The sequence below is a fragment of the Cyprinodon variegatus genome, unplaced genomic scaffold (genome assembly GCF_000732505.1).
Source record: "Cyprinodon variegatus isolate N-32 unplaced genomic scaffold, C_variegatus-1.0 Scaffold171, whole genome shotgun sequence".
Lineage (NCBI taxonomy): Eukaryota > Metazoa > Chordata > Actinopteri > Cyprinodontiformes > Cyprinodontidae > Cyprinodon > Cyprinodon variegatus.
In genome coordinates, this window is record NW_015150624.1 from 440605 (window position 1) to 466118 (window position 25514).

A 25514-nucleotide genomic window follows, 5' to 3' on the forward strand; every position below is an offset into this window, starting at 1 on the left:
TCTTCTTCTTTTTTCCTACTGTACTGTGATGCAACGCTGCAATTTCCCCACTGTGGGACAAATAAAGGATTATCTTATCTTATCTTATCTTATCTTATCTTTTGAGGGGGAGATCTGAAACCTGAATTAGGGCCTGATGTCAAAGAATCCAAATTAGGGGTGCTAATTAAGGTGGGTAAAAAAAAAAAAAAGCATGTATATTAAAGGTATAGTGGATGATTGTTGCTAATTTTTTTTGAAAGATCCACCCTCTCCACAAAAAAATGCACATGCACAACCCCTTATCTGCTCCTGAGAGGGAACGCCTATTAAACACCTATGAGAGCATGCACGAGCCCGTTTCTCCTTGTGCATGCTCTGTTTATAAGTTCCTGCTTGCATCTCTCATAAAAGCTTATTTTCCAAAAGAAGATCTGCAATTTTCCACAATGTCAGACTCACTACCGGTAACTGAAAATGGGGACGAGCACGTAGGACAGCCTTACGTAAACATACGACCAGAAGGATTGACAATTAGGAGGACCACTTCTTTTGATGATCCACCTGGAAAAAGAACATCCTCCACTCTACCTTTAGGTGCGGGTGTTACAGGTAATCAGCAAGGATTGTGTGTGAAAAAGATGTGGAAGTAGACTCATTCCACCACATTAGATGAGAAATGTGCTACTGGTAGTTTGAAACAGGCCATAGTGGAAAGATACATTTCTAAGCAATGGAGTTGAAAGTTATAATGATCTGCAAAAAAAATGGCATGGATAATAATGGTGCCTGTTATTTGAAGTACCTCAAACTACAAACAAAAAGTAAAGAAAAACAAATATGAAAATGAAACTCATTCAACAATTACAAATCTGGAAAATTTCTTTCTCCAATCCCCTTTGACAAAGAGCTTTAAACAGCTGGATTTACCTTCACCAAGTCCTCATAACACCCTCTTTGCCCAAATAGTGCATTCTTGGCCTATAATAATTTTACTCAGCATAAATGAGCTTCATAAAGAGTTTGTAAGGTAACCCAGATAGAAAACCTATTGTCCTTTTACAGGCTGTGATGGCTGTTCTCAGGTTTGGTTTTTAACAAAACTACTACAATCATGCTGTTCTTTTATTTTTGTTTAATTACATAAAGATAGTTTGCTTCCACTACGTTAATGTGTGCCAGCCTATGCAGGCATAGTTTTAGGATTGTAATTTCTGACATTTAAAAGTCATTGGTAGGGGCAGTTGGCACCAGTTGGCACCTGACTATCAAATGTGCTGAAAATAGAATCAAAACTGCACCCACAAAAACTTTTGAAGAATAAAAAAGTGCTTTGAGGATGGTAAGTATTTACATTGCTTATACTCTACTCATAAATTTGCATGATGTGGTCACTGGAATATGTTTTACATACTCATGAAGGCACACACCCACAAAAGTTGCTCCCTTTTTACTTTTCAAGCAGATCACTTTTGCAAACGTTAATAAGGCTGCCTTTGTTTTAATACACACAAACCTTTTGAAGATCAAGTCCTTGGTCTGGAGGACTGTAACAGTTTGCAAAACAAAAGTAAAATTTGGAAGGACTAAATCCAAAAGGGAAATTTTCCATTCAATTGTGATGAATAACAAATGCTCTATAGTTATGTTTGTATGTTTTACATGCTGTACTACTTCCCTGATCCCACTTCAGATTAATCCTTTCAACTTGTTTTATTCACTGCAAAGGAAAGCTTTAAATTACTTGAAATTAATTGATAAAGAAAATGTTTATAATAAATAATTTGTCAGATAGAAGAGCAGCAGATCTGTCCCTCAGAATATCAGTTTATTGTTCATTTTACATCAAGTAGTCCTTGGACAAACTGTCTCCGATCAGTCCATAGATTGTAGGATACATTTATGACCAAAGAACACATTTCACACTGCTACAGTCGACAGAACTGCCATATCGAATGTTAAGATATCTATTTACTGTCATGCTGAGAGTTTTTTTTTTCCAGTAATAATGACCTACTGATCTGTAACTGCTGCTTGTGAGGGTTCTGGCGTAATAATGGCATCTATATTTCTCAGTGACTAAATGGCATTCAATAGTGACGTCTGTCTATGGTAGGAATCTTATTTTAAATTGTACAGTTAGGTAAAACTGAACCTCATCGTGGCCCAGCTTAAAACAAACACACACTGAATGTAACATTTTACCCTTGTAGAAAAAAAATCATATGCATTGATATGTTTACCAATCTCAGTAAAACAATTGTACAATTGTATTATTTAGTAGTTGTGCAGTAGTTGAAGAGAGTAAACAGCTATGACCTTAGAGAGATCTTATATTTACAGCTCCGGATATCATTTTGGTTATGAGTTTTAGCATAGTCAACCTGTACCTAATAGTTGTTGTGATTACAATGAATATCAAAAAATGATCTCCGCAGAGTGACACATCTGTACATGGATGCATTTTTTTTTACATAGCTGTAATGGTTCCCTTTCATTTTCACATCATCTCACTCTGTGTCAGACCATATGTTATGGCAACTCATGTGTGGCTTCACTTTGGCAGTCAGTTTGAGCAGTCTCAGTTAAGGTCCCACAGCCTCCTTTGTTGAAACAACTTCATCGAATGAGCTGTTGCATTCCAAAACCTGCGTTACTGCAAAGCCATCAGAAGGACCATTTTTTTTTTGCAGCATATTTCTTTGTATAGTCTTTTTATAGTCTGCTGTTAGTGCTTCCGCTACTAACAAATGTTGTGCTAGTTTATTGAATCCCCCTTGTTCTGCCTGGTCTGTAGAAGGCCATTTCACCATTATGTTCCAAGCAACAGTCTTGTTCAGGGGTCGGGTGAGGGGCCGGAGGTTCTGACGAGCCACTAGGGTTGGTCCATCCACCCGAGCCAGATGTTAGGCCAGTAGTTCCTAATATTTTCATTCTTATTTCACCAAAAGTCTCTCCAGTACCATTTTCCATTGTGCCATATCTTATTATTTTAACCCAGAACTGAAGTAGGTGCCCACCTGCTTTCTTGTTATCAGGAAACACTGTGCTAGCCCGTGAACACCAGCCTATTTGGACATGCAGCTAATAAGGCTATCTCAGCTATAAAATTGGCTGTTATAAGTTTACCATTTTTGCAGCAGTGTTAGACAAAGTATACAGCAATGAAAGCTGAAAGGACAATGTTGGCGATGGTTGCTTGCAATATGACACTTGGGAGCCATGTGATACATACACTTAAGCTGGAGCATCTGAGTTAGCTGTATTGGCTGGGAGTGTGAGCTTGTTTTAAGGGCCAGCTGGGACAAAGACCTGTGCGAGTCATTACTCTTCAGCACACTGGGACAGATGCTGGACTTTGGATTTACAGCCAATAAGCCATCTCTAGGAGAGGCTTGGAGTTCCCCACAAGATGCCTGTCAATGAGGAGAGAAGAGGAAGTATCCAGCCACACTTTGCTTTTACTTAAAAGAGTTAAGACTTATGTTTTGACAAGAACAGGCAAAGTTGTCATTTAGTTGATGAAATATTCAGTTGAAGATACTTTTTCCCTTTTGCAGCCTTGATTTTCAACTTCCTCTTTCCTCATCTTGCCACTCTGTCATCCTCTTTCTCCTCGTTCTCCTTCACAGGCTGTTTTTGTCTGGTAATTCTGCCTCGGGACTGCGGGGGAAGTAGACAGTGGCTTTGTGCTCCTCATAGCGGTCAATGTGTTTGAGGTGTACCACCATGTGCAGGGCATAGGCTAACACTAGGAGGAGGATTAATGATGTCACTAGGCCCATAAGAATGGCTGGTGTCAAAAAAGTGGCACAGTCACTGGCTGACGCAAACTTCTCCGACTGTACATTGAATGCCTGGATCTGGAAGAACAAAGAGGAAGGTGGAAAGATAAGATTAAGCTAAAGCAAATAGGTCAACTTGTCTGCTATTGGGCTTGCCAAGCACAGACATATTAGACAGATGGGCAGGTTAAGACAATTGAGCAGATGGCTGAAGAGATAAGACAGACCGACAAACTGCCAAAAGGACAGCAAACTGAGAGACTGCCAACATACTAAACATTCAAAGGAACTAGCTGGCTAAAATACAAACACATGCATTCATGAAAAAAATAGACTAAAACCTTAAAAAAAACTGGACATGCAGATTCCATTAGAGGATTTAAGCTACCAAAGGGTTGTGCTCCTTGTGTGACAGTGTACCTGGAAATCAGTGAAAGTTATGTGCCAGTTAGCGGATGTGTCAGTGTGGGAGCTGGGCACAAGCAGGGTGTCATATTTGTGCAGGCTGCTGACGTGCTGGCAATGGTAGGATGAAGTGGCAGGAGCGTAGATCTCACTGGCGTTGAATGTAGCCTCTTGGGTCCAGTTGTACTGGATGTGAACGCTGTCTAGTGTGAACCAATTTTGCCCAGCAGCCTCATAGAAAGTGTTGGACATTTGGAGCCTTGTGAAAGAGACAGTTAGGTCAATGCAGTTAGTTGTAACCCTAAAACTTAAATTGTTTAAATTAGGTATTGCCACATTACCTGATAACTAGACCTCGTAAGTCCTCAACATCACCAAATCTCAGGGAAAGTCTGTGGCAGAACAGACCAACATGAAAATATTTTACTCAATTGATCTAAAGTATATATTTAAGGAAGTTTCTGTAATGTGGATGCTTGAACTGTTGTTACATCAAATATCCACCTTGTTTTCTATACTTGCTCCAAAGGAAATTCTTTTCAAGGGTCAATACTTTGGAACTTACATAGCCTTATCCTTTGTGCAGATTGAGCCCTTAGTGTCCACAGGTAAGCTGGGGTTGAAGACTTTCTCAGTCAGATCGATGAATGTGTGGTTTCTGTAGCGGATCGCCAGGCGTTTTGCCTTAAATAGAATGCAAGGCTTCCCATTGTAGGACACGCTGAGGGGACCATAAGGCCCCATCAGAGACTGCAGCAGCTTCCTTTTACTGAGAGACATCCCAGGCTGATGCCATTTAAAAGGCTGTAAAGATATAGACACATGGTATTAACCCACTTCAATAAAACCCACAACCAGTATATCAACAACTGTGGCATTATTTTACTGTCCTAAAGAGGACACCCTAATATTCTTTTATTTTTTTTATGGATAATACATAGTATACACAGTTTATTTCAAACTGTATATACAAACCATTGTTGCAACCCCTTGCACTTTTGAATATTTCATGATGTTACAATCGCAAGGGCCCTGCATTTTACAGGAGTTTAATGCAATGGACCAACTATGAATAGTGCATAATCATGACTTAGACTTAGACAACTTCTATTTTCATTTTGTACACACAGTGTGTGCCAAACAAAATTCTATTTTGTACAGCTCTCATGACATTTCCTTTTCTTAAAGACAGCAGTGATCAAATTTAAACAATGTGTCTAAGTCTAAGTCATAAAGTAAAGAATATATATTGTTACCAACATAGTAAATAAATACAAACATTTATTTAATAAATTTTATAGAGCACTGTGGAATCCATAATCTAAGAGGATAGAAAAATTGCAAAAAAAAACAAAAACTGAATGCTTTAAATCCAAACATTTTGTGTTAATGTACTAGACAGAATACAGCATCAGGATTCTGTTTTAAGATTGCTCTTAAATCAGTTTAAATGAGTTTGAGCAAAAAGAAAATGGCAAAAAGATGTTTGTAGACATAGATGTGGAAAGCTGCTGGAGATGGCCCTAAAAGACTTGCATCTGTAAATGAAAATAAATTGGGAGTTCTCCAAATTATTCAATCTGGGTAAAAGCTGGTCTAATTTTTCACTATGCAGTATAATTTTTTAGTCTAGAAAAAAATAAAAATACCCGCAACACATTTGTGAGAAAATATAAAACGATGTGAAATAGTGCAATGTTGCAATCAACTGTATGTTCCTCTTAAGATTTCTATGTAATATAGATTTCTATATAATATAGAGTTCTATATAATATAGATATTCAATATCAGATTAATTTGCTTCTTTAAAATAAAAATTACTTAAATTACATCAACACAAAAAAAAAACATAAGAAACACAATTCATAGCAAACTTTGTAAACGTTATAAAGTCTACTAAAATAGTAAACTCAGACATTACACCATCAGGGTACTCTGCATTACACATCTCTGTGATATGTTTTTAAAATACAATCCCTGATCTATTTTACTCTTACACTAAAGCCTGTCTGCCCAGTTATGCTGTCTGGAGTGCCTTCGTTTTATTCATGCTGTGATATTTAATTTAAAAAGGCCATTTTAAAGGCTTTCCAACTTGTATGACCATAAAATGTCAGCTATGTGTAAATTATTATGCGATTCAGACTCCCCTTGAATCCCAAATGAGGAAAGGGCAGCATGAGGGAAGCAGGAATATGCATAAAATGGTGTGCTGTTGCAGAGAAAGCACTTAGTTTAGTCTACTTACACAGACTGTTGGCTGCAACTTTTTTAAACCTGTATACTCAGAGAGTACATCTCATTGTAGTGTGCTGGTTGAGCTACATTAAATTTGCAGTAAAAATGTTTGGGTACAGCTGGATTTTTTTGACTGCAAGAAAACAAGAAAAGAGTTTGAAAAAGCAGACACTGGACTCACCCAATCTCTAGAAAACATGTATAATTGCCTGTTTGCACAAGATAATGAAGTATACTGTGGAATGCTATTGAATTTTTGGTCACAGCGGTACTGTGTGTGGGCGGCAAAGATGTTTTACCTCTGGTGAATATGAGACAAACATTATTCCTTTACCCAAGGTCATGCAGTGTGGCTGAGTGAGCATGCTCAGTTTTGCTTGTGTATTTCAGTGTGTGTGCATTTGTATGAACCAGAGACGGGGGGTGGGTGGGGGGTAAGTGAAAGCTGAACACTACCTGCAGTATTCTCCGTAGTGGATTTTCATCTTCGGGTGTCAAAATCACCTCTTCACTTTCCAAGCCATACTCTCCATCTTTACCTAGAAAAAATGCACACAAACAAAAGTGTCACTAACATTTAGATCACGGCGCAGGTGATTTGCAGTGCTTTATTGCAGATTGCAGCATAAACATAAAAGTTGTGATTATGTCATATACGCAGTGCACACATGTGCACACACACAAAGAACAAAGAAACCTGCATCCACCTCACTGCTAGTGTTCGTATCTATTTCGAGTGGCTTGCGTCATCGCACTGACTCATCAGCAGCCTATTTCAAAATAAGTTCAGTGTTTACAAACACTGTTCATTTTGTCCCAAATACATCTTCCCTCATAGTAATTTAAAACAAATTAAAAACTGATTCTCCATGCTTTTGTGTCATAAGGTGTTCATATAGCTATAAAATGCCTTATATTTCACTGAGGTGTTTGAGTCACATACAGGCCCCTCTTGAAAACCTGACTAAATAACAAAGCAGCAGAGGTGGCTCGGGAGTCAAAAAGCAAATGCCTTTGTCAGATCTGTGCAACTCATCAGTATCAAAAGAACCATGGCAGGTTAGACTGAATGAGGCCTTGTGTCAGAGTGGATTTGTTACTTACGTGATGTGACTTTTATGGCTTGATGGGGGTTCTCTTTGCTGTGGAAGAAACAGAAAATATGATGAGACCTTCTGAAGACTGAACAGTTTATTGCTTTGGGCAGGGGTGTTCAAAGTGTGCCCTACAGTAGGAGGCATTTGAGGCCTTGGAATGGTTTTGCACATCCAAATCTTTGCCTGCTTGCAAAGGTGATTAGTGCACATGTTCACATTTAAATAACAATGTTGATGCAAAGCATTTTATGAAAATTAAAAATCTTCTTCAATTCAAAGGTACAAAAAAGTAGTTTTCTTTTCAAAACCATGTTTGATCACTTTTAGTTCAAAGTAAATAGGATCACTGACATACAGAGAATTTTACTCAGTGAAAGACCATTCATTAAACTTGTCTAAATACAGCAGGCACTTTCAAAGAATAGTGAGATTTTTTTGATGTTATAAAAGAGAAAAATTTCTGGACCAAGACAATAAAAATAACAACAAGCAAAGACAACAAGAAACAGAAAATATAATGTTTTTTTTTTGTCCCAGACTGTTTACATTTGATCACTGCTGCACTTTAATGAATGGAAATGTCATAAAAGCTGTACAAAACGACAGTAGTACTCTATGTATACAAAAGGATAATAAATGTTGTCTAACTCTATGTTCTAAACTCATTAACAATTTGCAGATCCCTTTTCAATAGAGTAAACTAACATCTGCATTTTATTAAAAATTGCATGTTTGATTTATTGTTAATCAATTGAACATTTTAATTAAAAAAACACATACATTTGCATTGGATTCTTTTTATTAAAAAATATCAGATTTTTGTTGCTCACAATTGCTTTCTATTAGTCAAATAGAAACATTTAGATAATTACTGTTATGGCAGGATAATAACTCTGTATGGGCAAATTCATTAAAGAACAAAATGCACTTGATTTATATTCAGTATTTTTTATTCAACCAAAAATGGTTACATATGAATTTACATAATGATGCTGCAGTAGTTTTCACAATTACCCTAATTACATAAACTTATACTGAGATCAATTAAGGGTATGCACAAGTAATCTAAAAAAAATAGTGCACTAGTGCTAATTTTTTAAGTAGACTTGTGATAACAACATTGAATAACATTTTATTATATGACCATAAAAACATTGTAGGATACAGATGTTTCTTAGTTATTTGAAAGAAAAGCAGTTTGAATGAAAATCATTAACAATCACTGTATTAACTTAGTTTTGTGCAGTTCAGCTAGAATTATTACTTGCTTTAATGATGTTATTATATCTGTGAGTATTTGCCCAGAAAGAGGACTAATATGTTACTAGATAAAGATAATTTAGGGTAATTCTTGCAATATTTGTAATGAGCTAGCCTAGTGGCTACTGTCTGAAATGGTACTGACCTATATCCTGCACATGTGATGGAGAAACAGGCATTTCCTTGTTCTTCATGTTTACCCCAGCTGTCCAACGTATTGTCTTAGACTTACCCCACAAAGCACAGAGGCTCTCTTGAGGCTAATCCTAATCCCTTTTTAAATGTCTAATCACAAATATATTGTGTCAATGCTCACTGGGTGGCTCTGTTATGGCCAGTTATGCTTGTTGTGATGTTTAATGAAATGCTCTGACTAGGTGGTCTGTCCCAACCTAGCATTTGTGGTCATCTGGACTCACTCTCTAATCGCCGTACAACAGCCAGTAATAATGAGCTTGTGGGAGGTAAACCTTAATACCTGTGGGACTGGGAACAACAGTTACTGAGTCACCAGACATGGCGTCCATTTGTTATTGTTGATGTCAAACAAAACTGGAAGTAATTTTGTGAATCTTACATGAAAGACCTCTGTTTGTATCATTACTATATTCTATGCAAGCATTTCTCTCCTGTTTGTATCTGGACACTTACTTGAATTTAAATAATAGGTTGTTTTGTTTAGATGTCCCTAGAAGTCACAGCTTTAGGGTGGGCTGCCAGTCATTAAGTTTATCCAACCATATGGTGCAGTGTTTACCTGTGCAATAATATGCAGTTTGATGCCAGATAGATTAGGATTAGCTGTGCAGACAGGCCAACTCCATTGAAGCCCAAAAGAGGAGAGACATTGGCCCTGACCAAGGTGAGGGGATTAAATCATGATGTCAGAAGCTACAACAGGCTGAACAGTTCAAGTACATCTGTCCTGACCTCTGAAAGTGCTGATAATTGCAGGAGGGTGTAGGAAATTTGCAGCTTGAATGGGCCCAGTCTAGTTTAATTAGATTTGACGGAAATACAACACGAAATACCCCCGTCGAATTACTCCTTAATACATCCAAGAATTGTTGCTTATATTTTCTTTGAAGGTAACAGATATCCAAACCAGTGATCAGGTAGAACAAGTTCATGCTCCTCGAACCCTTCAATGTCTATGACATTAAAACAGAAAGTTATAAAGTATTCTGTTAGAAATGTATAACTGATTACCACAAAGCAGTCTGTTACTGGGAAGTGAAGGGAAATGGTACACCTCTTCAAAAAGGTTGTACAAATATGAAATGTGTACCATGTATTTGTTTTTGCCATTTATTGTTTGCAATAAAATTTAATCTCTAATTGGGATTAATAACTTTCGATGCAGTAATGGAAAAAAGCCTTACAGAGTACAGGTCATTACAAGCTTTGTCCGTCTGGAGACTGAAATCTTGGCTCTCTTTGATAAATAGCCCGATTCAGAAAGAATGGAAATCACCTGTGGGCATCCCCTTTCAAGTCTTGCATGAAGCAGCACAATACATGAAAATCTTATGATCTAATCCATTATTTTGCACTTCTAAATGTGTGTTACCATTACCCTATGGGAAGGAGAACATGTGTCCAAATCTCTTAAGTCTTGCAGCTTCCAGCAAGTTTTATTTAAGATTGTATCTAGCTCATCAGAAGCTCTTACTTTGTCACTTAGCCGTCTGAAGACTGTCCATTGACTAACATTAAATTTAGTTAATGTATCTACAGTATACCTAATCCTGACACTTACTCTAACCCTAATCATTATCAGTATTTTTCTAACTGTTAACTTAATCTAAAGTGAATTCACACCATTGCTCTAAACTGACTCCCTGGCAATAAAAATTGTGATCCAACACATTAGGCCAGCCTTTGATTTTCTGTTGGTTTTCAAAGGGTCATTAAATATAAAAAAAAAAACAGTCCTAAGTAGGTAACATAAACCAGTACACACACCACTACATCTTTCAGCATACGGTAGGTGTGGTCAGGGTTGGCAAACTATAAATTAGGCTACTATTGGCTTTCTTTCAACCATGGCCTCATCCTTAAAGTTGGTTCATCAAGGTAAGATTTGTCAAGTGCTGCACATTTCAGTAGTTGTCCCTGAGCTGCCATGGGACTTCTGGCTGCTTCTCTTTTTAGTTCAGTTGTGCTGTTTTGGCCTTAATTTGATATAAAAAGAATTGGACTTTGTTGGGTGAGAAGTTTCAAGGTTTTGCCAAATGTTTTTAGAGGTTAATCTTGCTTTGGTTTGCTTTATACCTCTCAACAACTTTATCTCTGACTTTTCTTAAGTTTGTATTTTTCAGTTAAATAGGATCCTTATAAGATACTTTGACATTTGTAGTTGGTACACTGAAAAAAGTGACTTTTTGGTGCAGTAAACTCTATTAGAGTATTCCTCATAATTTTTACTCTGTATTTTTAGGCTTCATCAAAAACTAGTTTCTGAAGTAAAATTAAATCTTTCTTTAATGTAATACATGAATTTTGGAGAAAGAGTAAGTTTTACTTAGATTTCCTTATACTATTTAAATGTTTAATAGCAGTATGTACATAAACCTAAAAGTACTACATAAAATTTACTCTAAAAAAGTTGCGTTTTGAAACGCACGCAGAGCGCATGCGCACTGTAGCTCACAACAGGACTGATTCTGCTGCGATTCCAGACGTTACAGGATCACACACAGAGCAAGAGGTAGTCCAGACGACAGTCATTTTGGCAGGGTGCAGCAGTACTGCAAATGCCTGCTCGCTGCTCATGGGACTGATATATGCCCTGAACTTGGCATACCTTTCCACCTTGCGCTACACTTTAGAAGTCTTTTAAAAACTTTTCCTGGAGTTGGATGGATTTAAACTGTCCCCTTAAACACCCTGAAGTTGAAGCTGCTTTCCTAAACGCATTCATGACTTTGACATCTTACGGTAGGAAAATGTCGCATCAAATGCCAAGAATTAGCAGTGGGTTCCAGTTAATCTTAGTGGAAGTTTGCCTGTCATTAATGTGTTTTTAATGTTCATTAATGTTATCTTATTTTGTCAAATAAGGTATACGTTATTCCTCGAAAAATAACAGATACCTTTATTCAAATATCTATTAGAGATTTTATTCTTCACTGAGAGTGGTTAGACAGTTTAATCTGTTAATGTTAAAGTGTGTTGATTTTGTTTCAATAAATGTTGAAATTGCACTGTTTTAGTGTGTAGGTTTGTAAGATTTTTATTGCATATTTGAGTCGTGGCTATATTACCAGATCTGTGTTGGATTTTGTGTATATGAAACACTGTGTATTTGCTGTTTTTTGTTGTTGTTTACAAGTCATACCAACAATATATTTTTTTTGGTACAAATTCTATTGCAGTACAACATAATGCACATTTACTATTAATGCTATGTTTGTACATGCTTTTTTTCATTTAAATAGTTAAATATTCTTGATCTTACATATGAGTATAATTCTGTAAGGAATGTTGAAACTCAGTTTCAGAGGGTTGTACATTTTTTATTGCATATTTGAAAAGAATGATTCCAGTTAGAGGCCTGCTCAGTGTTGCAGTTGGTAGCACACGCCTTGCAGCAAGAAGGTTCCGGGTTCAATTCCCGGCCCGGGGTCTTTCCGCACAGAGTTTGCATGTTCTCCATGTGCATGCATGGGTTCTCTCCAGGTACTCTGGCTTCCTCTCACAGTCCAAAAACATGACTGTTAGGTTAATCGGCTTCTCTAATTTCTCCTTAGGTGTGAGTGTGTTCCTGAATAGTTGTTTGTCCTGTTTCCAGCTGGGATTAAGCGTGACAGAAGGATGGATGGATGCCAGTTGGACCGTCAAATTTCTGGCTGGCCCATGAAACATTGGGCAATTTAATACAATAGGGTATTTACTTCTTTGTTAAACTGTTTAAAACGAAAAATAAACTGTTTAAATAAATGTATAGACTATTGGTTCGATTTATTTGGTAACATTTTTCAAAACAAAACTGGAAATGATTACCTAACATTAGTGGGTAATGTCACATAATGCAACAAAGTAAATCAATATGTCAAGTACAAGAAAATAATTTATTTCTACTTAATAACTTCATAACAGCAAATACTACAGAGAAAGTAAAATTCACTTGATACTGGCAAATAAGTGTTACTTGGTATTGCAGCATTACATTTTACTTAAATCATTTGCGTGCAAATACTTATATGTTTTAAGTAAATCTTATGAGTTGTTTTTTTCAGTGTATGTGACAAAATGTGAACAAGTTCAATGAGCATGAATACTTATGCAAAGCAGTGTAAACTCACAACTATCTTTTGTTACATACCGTGGAGTAATAAGGTTTCTCTGTGGAAAAATGAAAGTGACTGGAATTACAGTAAGTCTGTTAGAACAGGTAATGATGGCTGCATGCTGACGTCTGAGGAACTCGAATGAGTCTGTGACCAGGGGGAAGATACCGTGTTGTCATTTGCTGCAAATAAGCTCTTCAGTCTACGTTCCAGTGTGCATCTGCCAACTTCAGCGTCAGCATCATGATTGGCTAATTCCAGCAGGATGTGTGTGAGGGGGACTGTGTTTGTGTGTGTGACTGCCTTTGTGCAGGTTTTTAGGCATCTGCTACACATATACGAATTGATACCTTGCTAGGCTATGTCTGCCAGTGTCATCTATGAGTAACAATATAAGAGTCTATTTATGTAATAAATGCAAATATTTATATTTTCTACTGGTGAATGCTGGGTAAGCATGGGAATTTAAAGAGGTGCCAAGTCCAAGAAACCTTTGGCAGCAGGCAGCTGGGACTGAAACCTCAGTAGCATGACAGCTAACTTGGATGCTGCGCACTTATTGCCTGCACTGATACTTGAGACATCAATAATCCCAGTGCTGCAGAGAGGCTTCAACCTTCACATGACTCCTAGATTAAATATGAACATTGAACTACTTAACTAAAATAATTACTTCTGTGTACCTACATGGTCTCAGCTGGTTGCCAGGAGTCTCAGGAGTCCTGGCAAGGAGTGAACACGAGAGTTATGAGAAACCCAGCCGCTGTGCTCCTGTGCTAGTTTTGCAGGGTCAGCAACCATGGGCTCTTGCGGGCCCCCATCATTGGTTGAGTTTGTCACACAGTGGTGGGTGCTGAGCAGGTCCTTTACATAATCAAAGCCAAACAAGAGCTGCTTTTTTGGCTCAATAAACTGCTCCAACAAAGAACCATAAATATGTGTTTATATAATATACAAATTTCCGCTGTAGAAAAGCGGGAATCAAAGTGTAACTCCCCACTAAATTAAATTTTTTGAAGAAAAACTTTAAATACTCTGTATAAGGGTGCTATGTTATAAAATTTAATTTCATTTTCATTTAAACTTTCTTCATTGTGCAATATCTGCCCAAAGACCATCTTATTGCTGGGTTGAACAATCTTAGGGTTGAACAATGGCTGATGCAGTTAATTAGTATTGGTATTGGTTTAAATGTTACATGCTTATGTCATTAATAATGTATGGCAAACAGACGCAGAAGCAATTTTTGTGCCTTACATGATCTCAAGACATGGCTGCCGAATTCACTCATGAATTGGCAAACATCTAATGGTTTCAACTAATGCAGATACAAGAAAAAGAATGCTAGTATAGACCGAGAATATTAGCCAGCCGATTGGTTACAGACGTGCGTCCCTGTAATGGGTCATCGAGTCCTCCACTGCCTTGGCAGCACCACCTTCAAGCATTGCTGAGTCAGCTTCTTGAGGCAGCGGTGCAACTGGTAAGGATCTGGCCGAATTGGCTCCTTAAAGCCTCCCTAAAGTTCTGGTGTTCGAAAAATCCTCAATCATTGAAGATCTACTCATGGTATAACTACTAGCGTCACTCAGCCTCATTGCAGTGGAGCTAAGCTGGATGCCACTCTCTCTCAACCCAACAATACCCCTGCTAAATCCACAGAGCTCATCCGCGCACTCAGCCCTGCCCCCGGGGGTCAGCGGCCATTTTAGTGCATTTTTTTTTTTTTTTCTCTTGGGTTAAGTTTTTGCTTTTACTTTGAGATAAGTTTCACTTGAAGTTTATATTAACACTCTTTTTTTAACTTTTGGGTTTTAAATATTAATGACAGTGCTTCTTTTGGTTTCTCAATCAATACTTTTCATTGAATGTCCTTCTTTAGACGGATCACTGATCTCTTTTTTTGTTTCTCCCAGCTGTGCACAGTTGAGGAGAAAAAATGTTTTTTTGTTTTTTTTCCTCCAAAAACATATAAGTTCAGTCTGCCTCTGTAAAAGTGCTAAGCCACTGAACTCAGAACTACACGTCTCCCTTTTCCCATATCATACATCAAGAGTGTTTGGCTGAGGACACCGGAGTTTTGACAAAACCTGAAATGTTCAATTGATTACGATATTATTTAGTAATCTGTCAGCTTCAACCCAAGGATGTTTTTATTTTGTGTAGAGTCTTATAACTTTATGAAATGCTGCAGTATTACTGTGTTAGTATGAATTGCAATGTTTGATTAAAAACTTCAGTAAAGGACAGTATCACTATTTTTTTAGGCTGCCCTTTTGCAGGTACCAATCTTATGTCCAGTAATGTCACTGTAATTTCTACATTCTAACACTAATTTGAGGGTTTGTTAGCATCTGTTAATATTTGTGCTGTTCTTCTCATATTACTTTTTATTTTCCCTTCATGAAATTTAAAACTCAGCCTAAATGTTAAAAGAACAGTTATCTTATATTTAGTATTAGTGGATAGTAATGATTAGTAAATTCTACATCAGAAAAAGTAAATGATGTTCTTGAAAATGACTTATGAAAACTCATCTTAATCCCCCTCTCTGCAGGTGCTGTTTTATAAATAGACTTGTTAGTAGAGATTAAGATTTAGCTGTTCACTAAGATTCCAACCAGGCCCTTGCTTCCAGTTCCAGTATAGCTTTGATTGCAGCTTCAAATTAGACCTCAGGTTAAGCACTTGACTCGTAAATCTCCCTACACCTTGGATATAAAGCAGTTAAAGTAAGGACACCTGAGCTTGCAGCTTTACATTATGATTATTGCATTAGAGAGTATTGCATGATTGTTAATATCAGTAAGATTTTCAGTCTATCCAAGGAAGCTTCTTGGCCTATTTACTAGAGTTGGATTTTTGACTTGATATCCCTAGAAAATTGTGTCTTTTAAGCCTTAAATGTTCAGATAAGTGATCACTGATCAATCAGTCAAAAAACATCTCAATAATTTGCACTAATTAAAGTATTTCCTATTTATGTTCTGCTTTAAAAAATAGCTTATTTTATTATATAACCTAATTCTACAAACAGAACTATAATTAACCACTGGTCTTTAACCCTTTAATCTTTCTTTATATAGCGGTCAGTGATCAATCGCTAACCTTGAACTCCTAGCTTGCCCTGTAATGTGCATCTATCTTTGTTAGGGTTTATAACCGTTTTAAGATGTATTTAAGCACTTGTTCACTATATGTTGGTTTGTAAATGCATTATATTCAGTTGATTGTTCACCTGCATAGGTGTCAAAAATGCTTTGACCCACATTTAAGTCAGATCTGAATAGAGCTTCATAAAACAGCAGATGAGGTAGTAAAGTAACCTCATGTGCAAACCTAAGCTAGAAAGATGGGAAAAAAAATCTCTTCAATATAGAAAAAATTAATATTATGGCCAAAATGTGAAAAGTAAAAAAAAATATATGCTTTCATAAAAAATGTCAATAAATATCTAAATGTGGTTTGAATAGAGTTGGGGTTAATGAAATTGGTTTAACAAGAATGACTTTTTACATTGGCATTGTCAAATATGAGTGTTGTAGCAATCTGAACAATTGGATCAGAATTAAGTTGCATTGGTTTTTTTTATAAAATCTAATCAGATTGATTTAAAATCAAATCAAAATGGTTTTGATTAGAAGTTGCTGCCTCCTATCAAACACTTAGCTTTAGCTGCATTGAATGATAAAGCCTTTTAAAACAAAATAGTCAAGTTTATTTTTGGATGGTGATAAAAATGTATTTCTTTTGGCTTTAAACTTATAATTGTTAACAATTTGGGCCTCATGATGATATATAGTCAACCTCCTAATTGCATTCAATAAAAAAACAAACAAAAAAAGACACAACTTTGAGTGATAATCTCACAAAAAAATGTAAAAATATTACTTTTAGAGTTTTGGGGGGTTGCAAATATCATAAAATAAATCGGTTTCTTCATCTATATTTTATAGGGATTAGATATACAGAATTATTGTTGATTTTAACCTCAGACTGACTGTAGCTCACCTACTTTTCATAGCATGTGTCAATGATTGACCCTCTCTAGATGTTTAAAAAAGTCACTTACAAAATTGCAGCTTAGTTTGCCGCCCTTTAATCTGTAACCATATTTGGACCTCTTCTCTCTATTTTCGAAATATTAGTGGGTAAAATTGTTTCACAACCACTGCATGCAACACGTTTTTGCCATTTTTTCCTATTTCTCATTATTTATTACAATTTTTACATCATTCACTAAACATATCACAATGTTGTTTATTTACAATTTTAACATTATTGGACTAGGCCTTTTTAATTCAGGTTTCTAGCTTTAAATAAAGCTAATATTGTTATTGTTTTGTTATTAGCAATTTTAAGAGGATCAAGAAACTAAAGCTTAGTTTAATTAGATAATGTAACAGTAGCTCTAAAAACTAAAAAAAAAAAAGGTTATGACCACATTCTAGTAACACAAAAATATATCCAATAGGAATCTGCTGGGTTTTTTTTTTTTTTTGTCTGCTTCATTCCCTGGTGTCTTCTAAGCCTTTCATCAGTGGGGTCTCTATCTCTTTTTTTCCTCACACACATTTAGCTCCCTCCAAGGCATCTGATATTTAAGGCATAAAAGATTGCTATTATATAACAGCCTCTGTGAGTGAGTCAGAGCTGAGATCGGAGTGTTGACCTGTGACTGTTTGCTGTTATGTTGAAGAGTTACACGTAAAGTTTGATAATAGGACACAGCCTCCAATTCCCAGGGGAAATTTTCACATCTTTTCTCTCTCTTCCTGACAAAATGGTCAAAAGTTTTAACACCAGTCTGTTGGGGTTTTATAAAACCCAAATTAAGATGGAATTAGACTAGATCCCTGGGAGTCTGGAAACTGTGGTTAACTAGAATTGCAAAACTGTTGTAGATGCAGTTGTTGTGTAATAAAGGAGCAAAGTAAATGCAGCTGATTGGGGTTTTAAATCAGAGGATTGTAAGAGCCATCACGCATGGCAGGGTTTCAAGAGCCTTACATGGCTTTGGCACAGCTTGATGGTAAGCAGGAGAGCCATGCTAAAGGCCCTCGCTGTCTTGTGACACTGCTGCTAGCCCAGGATATTTTATCCAGAGTTCACATGCAAGGCAACATTTGCATTACAAGGGTTGAAATGCTTTCTGGCTGCATCAGCAGGAACATCCAACTAGATGCATCATCTCCTTATCCTCCATCATCCTCTATTTTTGCTGCTCCCATCCCTCCTCTAGATTTCAAGAGTCAGTGCCCAAGCCTTATTCAGCTCCCTCTTGCCAGACAAGCATTACTGTACAGAGACAACAGCCCCATCTGTGATTGATGAGCACCGTCTGATGCAGTCCCATACACTGAGACACACAAAGCCTTGAAGCTGAGGACTCTCCAACACAAAAACAACACTGCTTGAATGATTAGACTCACAATCTGAGATGCATCCTAGGTGATCTGTAACTAAGGAAGGCGAATGTGGCACAAAGCCCTCTTAGAGAAGACGTACACATCAGCATCCCTGGGTGCATCTCCAGTACCCCTCCCCCCCTTTTCCCCCTGCACCCCTCCACTGCTTCACAGCCATAGAGAGCGAGGATGAACTCACCTTCTGTCCAGGATCAGAGGCACTTCGTCATAGATGAGTCCCGGCTGGAATTCTTCCTCAGTGAAGGTGAGCCCAGGCCGGCTGAGGGTGGACAGCAAGGCGAGGGAACAGATGAGGAGCGCGTGTGCAGCCATTGAGACAATGAGAGGAGACTGCTGCTGTTTGAGCACCGCTTCATAATCTGCTCTCCCAGCAAGCGCCTGAATCTCTGCTCCTCTGACTAGCAGCCGCCACAGCCAATCAGCGGCTCAACACAAGCCGACGAGTGTGCGTCACAGAACCCCTCGCTGCATCCATCCAACCTCCACCCCTCCGCTTCTTCTCCCTTTCTCACCCTACTGCCTCCTGTGTTATCCTCTCAGTCTGCTCTCCCTCCCACATCCTTTCGTGTTCTGCTCTCCTGTCCTCTTTCATACACACATAGCTGCAGGCAAGCCCTAAGTGTGGACAGCAGATAATTCCTTTTCATTAAAAATCTCATCATACCTCAGTTATGCAAAAAAAAAAAAAAACTCTTACTCTTGAGGCTAGAGACATGCACCTCTAAAGTAATATAAGAATAATGATTTAAAGAAAAGAATCATCAGAGCAGGCTTGTACAAATGTTAACTGGAAAATCACCTGGCAATGTCAAGGTCAGGTTTAGTGGGAGCCGGATGAGCTGAGTGGGTGTTCACACGTCTTTAAGTGGCTGGAGGAGAAAAAAAAGGAAAGAAACACAGAGCAATGACTGCATGACCTAGATCTCCAATGCGCTGCCACAGTGGCAAAACAATTCAGTTGATGTGTTTTTGTGAGCTCTAAAGGGGCCTGCGGCTAAGGAAATTGTCCAGTGAGGCTGCAAATATGGATGACAAAAGCAGCTGAGCAGCCGTAGGATAAGAAAAGAATGAGGGTCCAATCCTGACGACCCTGATGGCTGATCCTATTTTATGCTCATTATTCAGCCAGCCCCGGGATTTTGTTGTTAGCCTCTCATATCTGTTATTTTCAGATCTGATGACGTGGGGATTTTCAAAGCAGAGGGTTCAGTGTAGTTATATAAGCAAATGTTGAGGCATACTGGCATGGTAGATTGGCCACCATTGATGCATTTTAAAGAAAAGTGCAAAACTAGAAAAAAGATAAAAGTATTTAGGTGACCCTTTGTCATCAAAACATTGGGAAATTAATTGATGATTGAGTTGCACATCTGCACAATGTGGATATTAAGTAGTTTTAACAAATAGAAACACTTTTCTCAGGCCACTTCTAGGAAGAGTATTATATAGAAAAAAAGAAATTGTTCTATTTTTCTGAAATAACGACATAATTTTTACAAAAATAAACAAGAAGGTTCTGTTTTCCTGAATTAAGTAGAAAATGCTGCCATGATTTCATAGTTGATGTTCTGTTACTGATGGTACGCAGATTTCTAAACAAGTCTCCTTTCCTTCAGTGAAGCTTCAACATGTCCCTTTTTGTTGATATTATTTCATTTTAATTTCTTTTGGAACTGAGACACTGGGAAATGCTGCTGTCTCTTAGTTTTGTAGATGTGATCCCTATTAGTTTGTTGACTTTGCAAAGACACCTAGGTGCTGGCTGGGTGCTACTAATGGCATAGTTGTTTTCCCCTCTTCCTCTTCTCATCATGGTTTATCTCGTTAATTCCCCAAAACAGGGTTTTTGCTAATTAAAAAAGTAAAATTATCTTGTTAATTTAGAAAAAAAAGAACATTCTTTATTTTGTAAAATATATTTTGTTAATTCACAAAACACAGACACATTTGTTTGTTTTATTTTGTTTTTTCCCCCCAGGAAATGCAAAAGGCTGTAAGCATCAGCTGTTTTGTAATTTTTTTTTCTCTTTTGTTTTTTTCTTTTTCACTTTAATCCAAGCCTCATCTTTTGCTTTTGAAAATTAATGTTTTACACAAAATAAAAGAAAAAGTATTTATATTATACTACTAAATAGGTAAAGCTAAAGAAAAATTGGGTAAAAGTTTTTTTTTTATTATTATTAATCCCTTGCAAAAGTAATAACAATGAAACTTTTTCACATTTGAAATTTTTGCAATTAACCAACACAAGAAAAGCTATTTAATTTTGAAACACAAAAAATTATGCATGAACAACAGATCTATTTCCTATTCTGATCCATTTCTATACCAACACCTGATCATATACTGTTTGATGAATGAACCGTATACTGTACTTTGTCTTGTTAGTGAAACCACCAAGCCTTACATAAACATTGCTAAAATGGTAACAGATTAACAGAGATAAAAACCTACATGTTATTTACTTATATATTATTTAAGAGCCAACATCTGATCTGAGTATCGTATTGGTGCATCTCTAGCGTAAACAGTTTCTACAGATAAAGATGTGAAAGTTGTGGCATGCATTTTTTCTCACCCTCTCTGAGTCAATGTTTTAAAAAACATATTTTTCTGTAGTTAAACCAACATCTCCTTCATGACATTCCACTTGTTCTGAAAAGCTGAACATTTTACCCATTTATCTTTTCCAAAATAGAACAAACTCAATCTGACTGTCTTTATACAGCCTGGGGGCATCTATTTAAAAGTATTGCAATACGTTCTCAAATTAATTTAGTTCTGCACTTTGGATCAGTGGAATATAGGAAATTGATTTGATTCAAACTATTAATTCCAGCATTATTGCTCTGCAAAAACATTAACCTCCACTCCAGTCTCAACTCTTTAGCAGTCAAATTTTTTATATATATATTTAGCTCCAAAGGCTCTCATAAATTGTGAACAGTGTCCTAACAACATATCATCATCATTGAGTGTTCAATGTGGTGAGGTGGAGAAACGGGAAATGTTGTTTTTGTTCCACGTTTAAAAGGAATTCCTGTGGCTTTGGTTCTTTTTGTTATCCTTTAAAGTCCATGACCTGGTGCTGTTCAGTCATTGCAGAATCTCACCTGGGTTGTGGATCTCTTCCAGACTTGCCATGGGCTTTTTGGCTGCTTCTTTGATTAATAATCACTCTTGTCCCATCCTGTTCAGTTTGCTGTTGTGGCATAATTCTTCCAGTTTTAGATCATGGTCTGAATAGCCCTCTATGTGATGTTTAAAACTTGGTATTGTTGCATAACCCAACAATGCTTCAATGTTTTTAAGCAACTTTTGCCAAGATCTGTTCATTTTCCTTCATATTTCTTTTCAGTTTCATACCTAAAAAAACATCTGAGACCTTCGGTGGACAGCTGTATGTACTAAGATTAAATTGAAAAGTGCTGCTGTCATCACAGCTTCACATTAAACACAGAGATGCACTGACCTTAAAGCATCCTTCAATTTTGTAATGACTTTAGATTAAACAATTGCTTTAAATTGAAATGTTTCATAATAATTAGATTGTTATTTTTTTCATTAGGCTGTATTATTATTACTAACATTTATGAGGACTGGCAAACATATTAAAAGATCTTCCAATATATATATTCACTTTTTTTTTTAACCAGTAACAGGTGACTTTTCTATTCTTTCTTATACTTCTTCTCTCTAAATTAGTAATATCTCTGTTTAATAATACCTTTGCTTTAACACACCTGAGTAAGGGTAATTTTGCCCCTCTTAAGAGACTTCCTGCTTTCCCTTCCATATTTTTAATATTATACTAGTTAAAAATCCTTTTGATGTTTTTAGACTTCCGATGAAAGTTGTTTTTAGGCTTCCAAATGACCTCAACGTGGCACAGTTAAAAGTTGAATGCTTAAACTGCAGTCTTAAAAAGCAGCTCCGCTCCATTGGTCAATTGCTTTCAATATAATTCAGAAATACTTTATTGAATCAAAAGGGATATTAAATGCTGTGACTCGTTTTGGGGTGAGTCACTGTAGATAATGACTGTAGGCTAGAAGGAGCAACTCTGGAGAAGCTTCTGACTGATTGTCGTACAACAACAGAGTGTCTCTATTGAAGTTACAATGATACGAAGATCTACATGTACCAGAGGCCTGATGATTTTACTTTCACTTCTTTACGCAAAGGATATCCTGAGATTAATAACCATAAAAGTGGCTAGCAATTGTCAGATTATATATGTTGTTAAATTCAGCCAATTAAAAATTAACACTCATTAAGAAATATTGAAAAAGTCCATCCACCTTTCTGTTGCGCAGCTAGACATAGTGCAGGCTGTTACTTCATCAGGCGTACTCAACTCTATCTGAGCCTGATTCAGCCATGAATGAGTTTCATGATCATAGATCTTCTGAAACAAGGCTCTCTACTTCAAGAGGCCCGATTTCATGCTCATTTCACTCTGGTTCTCATGTACCTGTTGATCAAGTTCATGGTTCAGAGAAAGATACAAATAAAAAATGTATTTGGTGAACAAATGAAAATGTTCCCACTTACATCAGTGAAACTGGTAATGTTACCCTTACCTGGTGTTCTGATTGTCCCTTGATCAAATATAAAACCACCTGCAGAATGAACCTTCTGTGCTGGGTCTAAAGCTGTGGGATGATATTTCTTAGAATATACGGACGGCTGACACTGTAGATTTTTGTAATGAAATAAATCATGATTTACTTCCTTAAATGTCAGGGACCAGGAAACACACTGAAGCTACTATTAGTGAACACATCCAGTAAGCGAGACTTCAGAAAGTGGATACTGTGAATTAACCCAGACATCCAGGTGGGATGCAACAGCAACACATTAGGTCGTAAGATCATGTCAGTTTCTTGATAGGCTTTAACGTGGCCCATTCGTCTATCCATTTCATAAGTTCTGCCCCTCTCTTGGTGAGTCAGGCAGCATTTTAGATTATGAAACACATTGAACACACATAGCAGGGGGGGGGGGTGCTGCTCTCTATTTATAGGGAAGAGCTGATATCCAAGTTTTTAATCCAACTCTTTATGCCGACATGGATCACCAAGGCCTGCGACACTCAGAGTGATGTAACAGGTCTGTGCAGTCAAATCGCTCTGCATGATTGCTAATCTATCAGTCTGGTGTGAGCATTTGATCCCTACAGTGTTGCAGCTGCTGCAGAACGATTCAGAAAGCTAACCTACATTCAACCGGATTCTCTGAGTGAGACACAAAAGACACGTCTTTTCTCATGTTTTTTATTGGCTTATATATTTGCTTTCTGTCACAATGAAGCCCATACATACCATCTTTGATTCAGGTGCCCTATTTGCTGTAATTTCAAACAAAACACAAATAAATCTATATCCTTTAAGAAAGGGTAAAAAAAAAAAAAAAGAAAAAAAATATATATGAAGTAGCATCTCTAGAATTGTACCGGTATGTAATTTGGGACATTCTTCCTCAATAAATAAATGAAGATCCCAGGTTTTTAGGCAGCTGTATTTCATAGAAACCCAGACTTTGACTATTTATGTTTATTTAAACAAAACAATGCTCCATTTCATCTTAAAGATTATGTATTCACTTTTGATTTCCATGAGTTTAATACTTCAGCAAAAAAAAAAAATTCTTATAAAAACTATCTATTAAATATAGAACACTCACATTTAGCAGCTAGCTGATTTATCTGCTGAGATCATATTTATTTAAGCGATGTATAATGAAGGATAATCTGTAAGCAATAAAACATTCTGATTGACTTTTTTATTTTATTTTTGATTTGTCTTTTGGTATGTACTTTTAAAGCCACGCTTTATGAGAATACTTCTACTAAACACAGATTGCTTCTTTAGAGCAGTATCCATTCATAAAAGTCTTCAGCACAATGTAGTTTTTTTTATTATACTGGTGATTCTGAGCTGCTCTTCTCCTTTAAGATGACGGGATATTGTCATGTGATGCTGCATAAATAAATAAAAATTCCTCTTTACATGGTGATGAGCGTATTTGATTGGCTTAAAGCCTGTGAATGGCAGACATTAATGATTAGTATTCCTGTCACAACTATGCAGTTTCATTCAGCCCTTAGTTTATCATGACTAGCTGTGCCACACGAGGGAGCTCACATCTCACTGTGCAGCACACATCCTGTCTTGTCAATATAGGGCCTTTTAATTGCATGAGGCACACAGTAAACAAACAAAATTTAGAGAGACATTAAAGATCTAAAATAGGGCTTTCTTCTGATCTACTGTAGAAAACTTAAATATCACCTCAGACGTCAGCATATTTAGCTCTATCAGTAACAATAAATAATTTAAGAAATCAAGTACATTCAGCTCATACTAACTCATACTTCACCTTCTAGTGTGATGACAAAATCTCACACCATTAGTTGCAGTGCGTTATTTGATGCTAGATTCTGTTGTACAGTTTTAGATACAAAGCAGCAAGAGAACATATTGCTAACTAGTGATTGAGTTCACTAAGGTAGAGAGCCGTGCAAAAGCACCCATACAAGTTGAACCATTTTACATTTTGCCACATTTCCGTCAAACATTAATATACTTAAGATTCTAGTGGATAGACTTAGAAAAAGTGCATGGTTGAGAAATATAAGTTCTAATAGAAATAAGAATCTAAAAAGTGTGCCATCTTTACTCTGACAGCTGCAAATAAGATTCAGTTCAGGCTAATGCCTTCAGGTAGTACCTAAATAGTGAATAAGTCTGATTCAATCTCATTATAGATAGCTGATCTGTAAAGACCTCAGACTGTTTGTTGGGAAATAAAGAGCATCAGGCACACAATAAAGGTAAATTTGTGGAGAAGCCTACAGCTTAAACTTTTAACATAATAGTAATGATACAGTTGTTTAAAATTGTAATGAGGGTCTATGATAAATCCGCAATTAGTTTTCTTTATCTTAGGTTTTTTTTCCACTTTCATTTGTGAGATGTGGACTCTCATGCACTAAAATCATACATGTAGTGTGCATTAAAGCACCTT

General features: G+C 36.8%; 1 protein-coding gene across 1 annotated transcript; it reads right to left on the minus strand.

Annotated features, from left to right (window-relative positions):
• Positions 1–1771: 1771 nt before the first annotated feature.
• LOC107087018 (V-type proton ATPase subunit S1-like) lies at positions 1772–18902 on the minus strand. Its single transcript, XM_015378346.1, has 7 exons — positions 18664–18902; positions 7512–7549; positions 6864–6946; positions 4735–4973; positions 4511–4561; positions 4185–4428; positions 1772–3842 (listed from the first exon to the last, which is right to left on the minus strand). The coding sequence occupies exons 1-7, from the start codon at positions 18795–18797 to the stop codon at positions 3606–3608; spliced, it is 1026 nt and encodes a 341-aa protein (XP_015233832.1). The 5' UTR covers positions 18798–18902; the 3' UTR covers positions 1772–3605.
• Positions 18903–25514: the final 6612 nt, after the last annotated feature.